At 42.1% G+C, this 12,212-nt stretch overlaps 1 protein-coding gene across 1 annotated transcript; it reads right to left on the bottom strand.

Moving 5' to 3' along the window:
• Nucleotides 1-4,682: 4,682 nt before the first annotated feature.
• cbx4 (chromobox 4) lies at nt 4,683-11,880 on the bottom strand. Its single transcript, XM_022740092.1, has 5 exons — nt 11,608-11,880; nt 11,360-11,403; nt 10,702-10,767; nt 8,621-8,687; nt 4,683-7,427 (listed from the first exon to the last, which is right to left on the bottom strand). Exons 1-5 carry the CDS (start codon nt 11,674-11,676, stop codon nt 5,931-5,933), a joined length of 1,743 nt encoding a protein of 580 aa, XP_022595813.1. The 5' UTR covers nt 11,677-11,880; the 3' UTR covers nt 4,683-5,930.
• Between the last annotated feature and the right edge of the window lie 332 nt (nt 11,881-12,212).

Genomic DNA, 12,212 nt, shown 5'->3' with positions numbered 1-12,212 from the left:
TATTATTATAATCATTATTAATACGATAATAACAACAACAACAACAATAATAATAATAATAATATAATTATTATTATTATTATTCAATGTCACTAAAATTCATTTTATTAAAACTGGCAGTTTTCATTTATTTAAGCCATTTTTAAAAATAATCAGGCTCCTCAAAGAAGAAAACAAATGACTGGCAATACAACTCGTTCATGTGATCATGGGGGTGGGTGATAAACGTTTCTCTTTGTTAAATCATTAAACTATTTGTTAACTTAATTTCAATAAACAACAGATGACGAAAATAATAATAAAAAAAAAAAACAAGTTTAATTAAATGCCTTCTTCATGAAACCTGGCCTTAGTTTTAGATGCAAATACGCCTGTTATTTCATACTAGCCTTTTTCCTGTACTACAGTCACTTGCAGTGACCACTTGCAATATTTTTTCCAGCCTCATTGCTCATAAGATTATTATTATTATTATTATTATTATTATTGTTGTTGTTGTTGTTGTTGTTGTTGTTGTTGTTATTATTATTATTATTATTATCATCATCATTATCATTATCATTATTATTTTCCTATAGATTAAAAGCGGTAGTCAGGTTAGTATTGTATTTAGGTCATATGACGGTTTATTCAGAAAAGCATTGAAATGCATATAGATGACTTTTTAGACTCTTGCTGAGCCTAATGAGTGTCAACGAAAGAATGCATGAAGCATATAATTCAGAGTAAGACACCGGAATTTGAAACCTGTCTATTTAAATGGTCTGAGTCCTTTTCCCTCTGAGTGGCTGGAGGGTGACTCTGCTAGACAGTCACCGAGGACCAGAGTGCAGCACCTCCAGATTTATGGACTAAACATCTTAATAATTACAACTCGTCTTTGCTGACGTTTGTCAAGAGGATGTTAACAGCATTTTATGAGAACCAATGACGTGTCTCCCGTCATTGAATGATAAAGTCTTTGGCCTGATGAAGCTAAAGATAATGAAATTCATTTCACATTAAATTCAAGAGAACAACTGGCGCTGATCCGGGCCGACAACACTGGCCCAATTTGAACAACCTGTCACCCGCACAGACTCAGCCTCCTTTATTTTTATTCAACTGAGAAAAAAAATCTATTAAGAGGCCATGCCATTTGACACGGTGAGGTAACTGAGGGTCAGTGATTTATTAGACTCACCACTTTTTTCATCTCATCTCTTTTCATATAGGCCTAATCATAAAATCAAGGTGGTGCAGTGCAAACGACATCAGGGACTTTGCCATTTATGGGTTTATGTTTTAATGAATTGCTGTGCGAGAAGATTGCAAAATGTAGCATGGTGAATTGAATGCTCTGAGAAATCTTCAATTAGACGCGACTATTGATCCCATATTAGTGTTTTTGTCTTAACATCCGTTTCTAATAAAGACGGATCCGGTAAAACTCCTGCTCTGTACCTGCAGTCATCACAGTCCTGCTGATTTAGCCTACATGAAAACTGGACTATTAATCCAAATAATCCAGACTGTCACTTTAGTCTGTAACATGAAATATCACAGAAAAGGAGAGTAAACTCATAATTTTTGGAAGATTCACATTTTTATAATGTTTCACAGTGAAATAGTAAAGGTGTAGCTACAGACTGTCAGAACAGATGCCAGATATCTGTTAAGAGGAGCAAAGCTCAAGCTACATCATTGCTTTTAGAAGCCTGCGGTGTTTATTTCCTAATGAAAGAAGACGTGTGCGACATGATTTTATAATAGTGTAGTTAAGGGTTGTCCACCTTTCAATGCTTCTGTTTTTCCTCCCGCGTATTCCAGTGCACAGCCGGAACAAGCAGTCAGCACAGACAGAAAGGGAAGATGGGCGCACCTCACGCTCTGGATGCGATTGGTCTCGGCGCGCCTGCAGTGCAGCAGTGCTGCCGCCCTTAAAACACTATTGGTTGGCTTGTATCCGGGCAAGACGCGGTTTCCCGGTGTGCGCAAAAAACGGGAAAACCCGGCCGTAGCACAAACAGTATTATGCAAAGACAAAGATAGAGAGAGGCTGGAGCATTCTTCATCCACATTAAGCCAGTTTGATTCGATTGTTGTAGTTACAGATGGATAATTAACAGTAACTGATATGAAACGATAACAAAATTAAAGGGTATTCCTCTTTTTTTCTGTCTTCAGGACTTTCATTTATTTTACTTATTTATAGGAAATAAACACTAGCCTAATGGAAAGGTGAGACAGGGCGCTTTTACCTGTCAGGGTGTCATATCATAAACACAGGTAATCAATGTGCTTCACGGGCTGTTTGCAACTGGTTTTACGCAGGGATTTCTTTCCCAGAATCCCTCCATTGCCTCTATCAAATTTAGGCTCCCATTCCTCAGTATTAACCAAATCCAATCGCACCAGACAACTGGCTGTTCTGTGAATGAATGAACAGTGAGGACACATGTCTCCAGTGAACTACGCACTGTGGCTGGTCGTGTCTCCACAGAGAGACACTTACAGGCCCGTGTTAAACCGAGACCTCACCTGTGTCTTTACTGCATCTGGATCATGTTGAGCACTGATGCGTCAGTCACCGCTGGATGAGGTTCAGTCAATAGTTTGTTTGTCACTGTACTGGATAGATCTGAGTGATCTCAGCAGGTTAGTAACTGTAAATGAAGCTTTTATGAGCACAGACCTGTTTGTTATGTCCAGGTGTTTCTCCGTCCACCTCCTGACAAGGCTGAAAATACAGACGGAACCGTGTGGGCGCTTTTTACATGTTTTGTAGTAAATGAGCCGCTTATTAACGGATCTGAAGGGATCATTTTGTGTCATTTTCTCACTGTGAACCTATATGGCTCTTTTGTGGCAGCGATCCTGGGGTTTTTTTTTTCTTTTACAGAATGAATTAATTTTCACAAAATAAAAGAGTTCCAAAGCTCATGGTTTAAACAGCTGCCTTCACAATTTAGGCTGTTTTGCACTTGTGCGTTGTCACCATTTCACAGAGGTAAAGGCTGTTTTGTGATCAGCTCTTGACAGTTAAAATGAGTGTAACCATAATTAAATAAAGTACTGCAGATTGCAGCTGTTGCAAACTGTTTCAGTCTTTGTCCTTATACAGCAATCTTTGATGCAGTTTAAAATCTGCAGAGCGTGCACATTACATTTCTGTGCATGCAGGCTGTTTATGGGGAAACACCTGCAGGCCTACTGTACACAAAATTTTCATAATGTCCATATAAAGGCAGCAGTCTGAATATTCCCCGAAACTAACTGTGATTTTGAGTTTATCTTGTGTCAAGAGAGCGTTTACAGGCCTGACTCAGTCACATGTACGAATTCAGCATGAGCAGGCAGAGAAGAGGAAGAAGAAAAGACGGAGGATCATCAAGAAGACGTGTTAGCACACTATTTTACACAGTTCTTGTTTTATTTAAGTGATTATGTAACCGACTTGTTCAGAGTTTGGCGGGTTTTTTTTGTTTTGTTTTGTTTTGTTTTTGTTTTTGCTTAGATACAAGGAAACAAGCCATATGATATGACAATGTCGGCTTCAGTCCTGATAGGAATTTCCCGCCATAGCTGAAACATAATGTTGCATTTATTTGTCTGCTGCAGCAGCTGCGAGGCGACAGGAGAGCGGGTGGATGGAGCAAAGAGGGGACAGCCATTTTCTCTGTCGTTGCTCACATTAACGCGGTGTGTTGGCGGGCTGCAGCGGAGGGAAGGGTCGAGAGCTGCTCTCTCATCTCAGCCGTCGCGTCACACCGCGTCTGCAGACCAGTCGTGTGTCTACACTGTCGGAACAGGCGAATATCAACCACTTGTCACCACGACAGGCAACCGACACAGGTTACATTCACAGACGGGGGTTTCTGAAGCAGGTGAGGACCGAGCTCCTCTGCACATCTTTAATTCAAAGCGCCCATCAGTTACTCACAGGAACAGCGACCGGCTGTCTCAGTGTGTCAGCGGCTCAAACGGGTGAACGAGGAAAAGCGTGGAAGCACGGACACCACACAACACAGACTGGTGTTCTGTCATTTTAAAACTCAACCTGTTGGTCTGACAGAGAAACCAGCCGCCTCCTGCTGCGCCTCTCTCTGCTTGTCAGGAGGATTTATTCAAGAAACATCTGACGTGAACAGCTGCTCAGGTCAAAATCATGAGCCTTAAACTAATAATATCCTCGTCAAAGACACATGTACGTGTTAGTTAAACCATAAAGCAAATCCCAGGTCACAGTAGATAGACGTTTGTCCGTGGCCTTTTGAATTAAATGCTATGAATGAATGGAAGCGCATGGCTTTCAATATGTTTCAGTGGACCAGGCCTGACATGTAGCTGTAGTGTGCACACAGGGCAAAGCCTGGCGATGCCTATCTGAAAATAAACTGACAGGCTCTGTAATAATCCTCACGGTCCGCAGCCTACACACACACACACACACACACACACACACACACACACACACAGCTACAAATAGAGCCTTGTACAGATTTAGCATCTTCTGTGGTAAGGTTAGCCATTTAAGAGCATTATAGCAGCCGCCTTTTCCTGCTAAAATCTTCAGCTCCCCGCGGGAAGCCAGGGTCACGTGTGACGTAGGACACCAGCAATGTGGTTTCTCCTCAATGTAAGTGTAAAAGTAAAAGTATAAAAAGAGACATATTCCATATATCACTTGCAAACAATTTTATTATTGCAAAACACATCATAGGAAGCCTTCATTTTTTTTTTAGCCTTCAGATAAAACATGAAAAGTGCATCTCATCAATGTTCTTCTCATAGAGCAGGTCAGTGCAGCTCAGGTCACATGGTGCTGCAAAGGGTATTCTTCAGAAAGGAGGAGTTATGTATGACATAAGGGAACGGATCTGATTATGACAAGAAGGTGTGCTTTTACAGACTTTTAATTACTAATTTGTTGCAAAACTTACACAAAATATGACACAAATATTTTATATTTTCTTATGAAAATCGCATTTACTCTCCTCACATAACTGTGTGTCTTACACATGTCAGAAAATGGAAAACAGCTGAATCATGGAGCACCCAGCTGCCGGTAATGATCTGTCGGATTACGCAGCTCAACTGGCAGTGTTAACACAGATCTGTGACTGATATAATTCAATATAATGAAAAAAAGCCATTTTAGTCACTGCACTGCTGCAAAACATTAAAATAAATAAGGTCATATGGTTGAAAATCAGCTGTCTTGATGGAAGTGATTTGTGCTCAGTATTAGATCTTGAGATGCATGACTCAAAAACACTCGGAACTTTGAATAATAGGAGCATATATCAAACATTAACCATTAGCAGTCTTTAAAAAACACCTTTTCCCTTTCTCCGCAAATCACATTTATTGACAGAGAGACGCTTCATTTTTCTTTATCTGCTTGTTTAAGCATGCCTAACGGCATAATGTGTCCAAGCAGCATGCATCCTTGTTTAAACCTGTCCATCTGTTCACGCACACACACACACACTCACACACACACACACAGACACAGTGTAATTTACCATGATTCAATATAATTTTTCTTCCTTACAAAATTTCCCATATAGCCTACATTTTTAACGTTATCTGAGATGTAGACAGTCGAGTGTATAAATCAAATTATATCCATAGAAAAGTGAAGATTATTTACAAGAGTTAAGTGCATCTTCAATTAAAGTTCCGACATCTATTTGATCTAATTTTGCTTTTTAAACTAAGTTTGAAATCGCTGAAATTAGATACTGCATGTGATAAAATCTCCAGAAGTAACAACAGATAGAGCTTATAAGAAGAGATATGCAAATAATGCGATAAAAGATCAACTCTTTTGTCTCAACTATACAAAATGAAAGCAACATCAAGGGTTTATTTGTACATTCAAGCATCTGAAAATCAAATATATCTAATGTACATCTATACAGTTACATGGTTGATATCCAGCTCTGTTACACTGTCACGTATTCCTTGAACGTAACGGTGAGGCAGTTCGTGGTAATGTCTGTGATCACTATATTCCCAAGGAAAGGCTGGAAGGAGGGAAATGTCTCCTCTTTTCTCTTTTCATTGTTAGAAACAGACAACGAGTCAACTTTCACCTTCTCTGCAGATTTCTGTGTTTCAGTCTGGGGCTGTGCTTCCGTTTGTGTGTCCATTTGTGTGTGTGTTTCAGCTTGTGTGTGCGTTTCATCCTGTGTTTGTGTTAGAGTTTCAGCTTGTGTGTGTCTTTCAGGCTGGGTTGCTGTGGAAGCTGCAGCTTTAGGCCTGGTCTTGACAATACTCAAGTCAATGGGTTCCTCTTGGTCCGCGTACCCACAGAGCTGCAGTCCAGTGTGACTCTGGTGGCCGTTTTGGTCGATGCTGATGCTTTGGCTGGGTGAAGACACCGTATTAGGAACACTGATACTCCTGGAGCTTAAAAACCTCTTATTACTCCCATGCTCGTCACAGTCTGTGTCAGAGAGGTGTCGCTTTAGTCCTTGAAATCCACCTTGGGCTCCTCTTTTGTCCAGTGGGGAGGAAACTCCCCTATCCAAAGGCAGGGAGAGCAGATTAGGCTTGGTTGTCAATTGTAAAGGCTGATCCGCTGGAAGCTGCCCCTGACCCCTGACCTCGACATGTTTATCCTGTTCCGTCACAGTTGGCTCCATTTTGGGGGACTGTTCCTTTTCTTTGGGGCAAACTACGTTAAAACCAGAACTTGGAATGGTTGGTTTTTCTTTGGGGTTTTTTGCAAATCCATTCATGAGGCCGAGCTTCTTGACAAGCTTCATCTTCTCCAAGTCATTCTCTGCGCTGTTATCAGTTCCTTTTGGTGGCTTTTCAGGAGTTTCAGAGTCACCGTTTTTAATTTTAGCTGCTTGCATTCCGTTTTCCATGTACTTGCTCATGACAATAACAATCCGCCCGTTCTTGTTTTTGTTCTTCACTATCTTTAGCTTGCTGCTGCTGACTCCGTTAGACTGTGGCAAAGCATCCTCTTTAGGTTTTACCTTCTCTGGCTCTTTGTGCCCATTGAGGTCAGCTGGAAGTTTCTTCAGCTCCATAGTGATATCCTTCACTTTGGTCAGGCAGCCGGAGTCTTTGTCCCGAACCCACTTTTGCTGCAACATGGGGGGCACATTGTACCCTTTGTTGGGCAGCTCCGGAGCCCTGATGTCTCGGGGTTTAACAAATATGGGCTCGTGCACCTTGAGGTCCGGCTGGTAGTGGTGGTGCTTCTTGCTGTTGAGTTGATAGTAGAACTTCTTGCCGTTGGTCTGCTGCTCGGCCTCGCGCTCCCTGCACAGTGGCTGGTACTGGTGGTGCTTCTTGCTGTTCAGCTGGTACTGCTGGCCCTGGGGACGGAGCATCTGGATTGCGCTGGACTTCTGACAGCCATCCTCTTCCAGGGACGCTTCATGAAGGTCGGCCAGGATACTGGATCTCCGGGCAAATGAGGGGACCTGTGAAACAAGACAGTGATTCGAAAAAGCATAAAAATACAGCTCAATGAATATAACATGAAGAATTAGGGGATTTCTGCTGTTTACACTAGTATTTAAAATAAAGACATCCCTCTGGGTGGGGAATTTGATTAATGGTGCAACTGTCTACAGTACCTATACATGTGTCTGTGTCAAGCCACAACAAAAAGCCACGGCTCATTGGGGCCCATGAGCTGAGCTGTGAGCTGTGCTTGGAATGTGTGAAGGGGCCCTTCTGAGGCCTGAACAAGCACAGTTTATTTCAGGGGCCTTGGCCCGTGTTCACACAGCCCTCCTACAGTTCCTGAGCAGCTCTTTCAGTCACAGGCCCAGGCATCAGGGTGATATTTCCAAGTGTCTCCTGTGGCTGTGACCTCAGCTCAGAGGAATGTCACTGGCTGCTTTGTGTCCCGTCATTGACTTTGTCCCATGTGTTAGCACCAACACCCTCCTGAGAGGAACAAAAACACTCCTCTGAGGGATTCCCCTGGCCTTTTGGACCGCTGATTGATGCGCTAAATGTACGATTCACACTCATTTAGCTACAGCTGTTAGGTCAGGGAACTGGTCCCTATAAAATTTAATGCAGATAATAAAATTTATTGTTTGTAATAAATATTTTAATTGTAAATGTGCAAGCACTTCCAACACCTAAATTAAAGGGGAACTCTGAGGATTTTAAACATGTAGATCAGTTATCTCATCGTGGGGTCGGGGGTGGGTGGTGTTTCCTTCTTAGCCTGTAAAAACAGTCACATTATGTCTTAACTTATATACTTATGTCAAAACCCCTAATGATCTCAGCTCGGGCTTAAGTTGTAACAGAAAGCTTTACAAACTGGAGGTGCTAAGTTTAGATGGTGCGTGTGCTTACTAAGGTCTAACAAAAGATGATTTTGAGTTGCATTATGGGAAATGTAGGGCTCTGCATTTCCAGAATCAGGATATTATTGGACTTTTGCTGAGTTAATTTTGACAATCATTTTTTAAATCTCTCTTCTGAGGCCCTGAGCTTCATGGATGTGCGATATTAAATCCCCGGAGCTCCCATTTGACTCTGCCTTATTTGGGAAATTAAGTTTTTTCTTTTGCTCCCTTGGATTTCCTGGGATTTCAGAGGGAATTATGCAGGGAATGACCAAGAGAAATATACAGTGTCCTTGTTTTCTTACCTGAACCAGAAGGTGCTTGGGCTTGGGTCCTCTTTTACGATATCCCATCAGCTGCTCCTGACGTTCTCTGTGGAAGAAGAAAACAGCAGCCAATCAGTGAAACCATCTGGCAGAGATGAGTCGCCGTTGCATGGCAACACAACGTCACGGGTGTCCTCCTCAGGCTCAGTTAGAAAACACTGAGCCCATGTTACAGGTTGGAGTTACACTTCCTGATGCAAAGTGACGTTCATTCAACACAGATTAAAGAAGCATTCATTTTATATTATTAATATTAAGTATTTATCTTTTCACAAGTATCCTAACCTTTTTTTGCGGGGCATCAAATGTTTTACAGCACATTACATTTCTTCTTCACCGCTACAAAAGGCTAAACACTGGCTACAACTGAGGTTTCCTGCTCCCTAAATGACACCAGTATAACATATAATGTCTGCACGTCCAGGAGAAGATAAAGGCCTCTCTCCTGTCTGACTTTCCTCAGTCTCCATGCAAGTCTCTCTGAGGCAGTAACTCAATACCGCAGACAGGAGTGATGTCAGTCCCCTCCCCCACCCTCCTCCCTCACATCTAATTACAATGACGACTCAGTGTATTTTCATAGCCTGGCATTCAGACGTTTTGGCTCCCCGGAGAGACACGCAATTAGTTTCAATAAAATCTCTCCCCTTTCGAGAAAGAGGTAATTGCAAAAACAGACGCGGAGTGATGTCGATGTTTTGCTTTAACGTGTGACCTGCGCCTGAAAGGCTGCTGTAAGCAAAAGCTGAGGAAGGCTCAGAGAAAAGCCAGTGACAGTTTAACACGCCATGCTTTTAAGAAATTCAATTACACTGTCCTTCATGTGGAGCTGTCTGGTCAGTCACTCAACAGACTATTTAACAATTAGCCAAGCAGCTAATTTGACCATGGTAGCCACTTGGAAAACCATGGACACAGGGTCCTTCACTAATAAAGACCACGAGGAAGTTTCTCTGGTTTAAAGTTTGAGACGGTGCATACACCTCTGATTTATGGCAATTACTAAGCGACTGTTTAGTTCCCTGCTTACTTTAATCATCATTTCCTCATGTCTTTCCACTGAATCATAAGAAGATTAATAAAAGATGAGCACCATAATCTAAATCCATTCACTTGGATGTTTGACCTTCACTGTGCAGAATGATGTATGTGCAGACGACTCTTTTCACATTCATCAGCTGAAGGAAGAAAACTTCTTTGTGCTTAAATCTCAGTTTAAAATGCACAGGTGCAACCAAAAATGTATGATATCACACGAGTTAGAAGCCAAACACAGCACAGTGTGCAATTTACACAAGGGTGATGTGGAAACTTGGAGCCTTCAACACACAAATACTGAGAATGGACTTTTCAGTGAAGTAGGAAACATCTTGTGTCCAGCAGTTCAACTTTTTCATAATCATAGACTCTGGATTTTCTTTAATTAGAGAGGAGTAAATGGAGTTTTAATTTTCAACAAAGTAAATTAAGTTTTTATCTGAAGGGGGTCTTAAAGTTTGTATCTACTAAAATAATAGTGCACATAAGTCAATTAAAAAAAAAAAAAAAAAGAAGAAATCACAAATTAGCCACACAAAACTACATAATCAATAGTACTTGGGTTATTGGCTAATATAACTGGTTGCCGTGTCCTGTGGAAGATGACACATGGTGGGACAGCAGGCAGCACCGCAGCACGATAACCTGATGCTGACACTCAAATAACTATCAGGTGACAAAAAGGAGATGCTCGACAAAGTGTCAGGGTTTGCTCTGGTAACCCTGCCCTGAGTTTAACCCTTACTTGACCCACTGATGTCACCAGTGTTAATCCTAATCCAACCCCCCCAGGCACTGAATTTCTGACTGACACATTGTGTGGACAGTTTATCAACATGGGATTATCCACATAGTGTGACCAGGCTGCATATTTCCTGACTATAAACATACAGAGAGTTCCTACTTGGGACAAAAAAGAAATGAAGAAATATTTAATTTAAACCTGTGTGGTTTTGTTATTCTGGGATTCATTTAGTGGACGTCACCACATGTGAGGCTGGTTTGTCCAGTTCTACACTCACCTGTCTTGGAAAGCATCGAGCAGTCTCGGGTCCAAGATGTTTTCCTCTGGTTCCCACGTGTTGTATCTGTTCAGAGAGAAGAATGTGATCAGTGAGGACACACTTGCCTTTCAAAAGTGGGTGACATTAATAAGCAATGGCTTAGGACAGCTGATGATTTCTGCTCCAAAACGACCCTCTACTGTCTTTAACTTATTAATCCTCCCACACCTCATAGTAGCGTGACTTGTGTGAACAACAAACTGAAACACTTGCACTCCCCGTGGATGCACGTGTAATAAATCATGAGTAACTTTTACGCACGGGTGTAGGGGGGAGGGGATACAATGGCCCAGCCTCCGCTCAACTGTGGATATATGGGCATTTCTTAAACATCGGTTCAATTAGAGACATGCCCCCCTTTAATTGGAACACTGGGGATTGCATACATGGTAAAACCACATCCATCATAGAGGCCAACGCATCGAGCGCCTAAAGCAAGAACGCGCGACCGCCCATATGCGCGTCCACGCTCGTACGGATGCACACATCAACACACACACACACACACACACACACACACACACACACACACACACACACACACACACACACTTCTATTTTCAATGTTGTATTATCGCAAGTTAGCCTTTTTGCAATGTTGTACGGGGATACTTACTTTGGAGACCATCCTCGCCACTTGACCAGATACTCAACCCTCCCCTGTGAATGGAGAGAAACGGGGTAATCAGCTTAACGTTACTTTACGCAGTAAAATGCACTCTGCATTGCACCGTCATCTAAGAAATTATCTAGTGGAAAAACGAAACATGTATTCCACCAGAGAGGAGAAAATCAAACGAAAAATCACACTCATTCCCATGTGCATGTGTGTAAAACATGTCCTTCAGCGATGTGGTGACAAACCTTTCTGCTGCGCTTCTTCTCGATGCTCTCCACCGCAAAGACGTGCTCTCCCGCGGCGGGTAGTTCCATTTTCCAATACAAGAGAAGCAGCTCCTCTGTTGTTGTGTTTTTTCCTCCTCTTCTTTTGGTATCTCACACCTTTATCCTCGCGTTCAGGCCGTTTCCCCCCTCTGCTCCCCTTATGTGAAACACAAGAGCCGCGCTCCCCGTATTTTCACTGCGCCTCTTCCCTCGCTTTCCCCTCAGAGAGACTCGCTCTGCAGGCGAGTTGAAGCTGCAGCAACAAAACACTTCATGCAAATAGCCGTTGACGTGACGTCAGACGAGGGGGAGGTAATAGGGGAGGGGGTTGTTCCCGTGCTGATTTCATGTGCTGTCGGAAAAAAGTGTTCTCCTCGGCCCATTAAGAACATATAACAAATAAGTAGATGTGGAAAAAGTGATTGAGTGTAACATTTAGTGAAAAGTATGGAAACCATGGCAACACCTGGCGAATGAAATCCGATTTTTTTTTTTATTGTGGCCTAATTTATAGTTTGACATTTTTGTAGGATATTTATAGCCTTTTGCACTTTAGTCAGTTTCTCCACATAAATTAAACATTC

The sequence above is a fragment of the Seriola dumerili genome, unplaced genomic scaffold (genome assembly GCF_002260705.1).
Source record: "Seriola dumerili isolate Sdu_G_001 unplaced genomic scaffold, Sdu_1.0 BDQW01000050.1, whole genome shotgun sequence".
Taxonomy (NCBI): Eukaryota; Metazoa; Chordata; class Actinopteri; order Carangiformes; family Carangidae; genus Seriola; species Seriola dumerili.
This window is presented reverse-complemented; position numbering and strand designations above follow the sequence as displayed.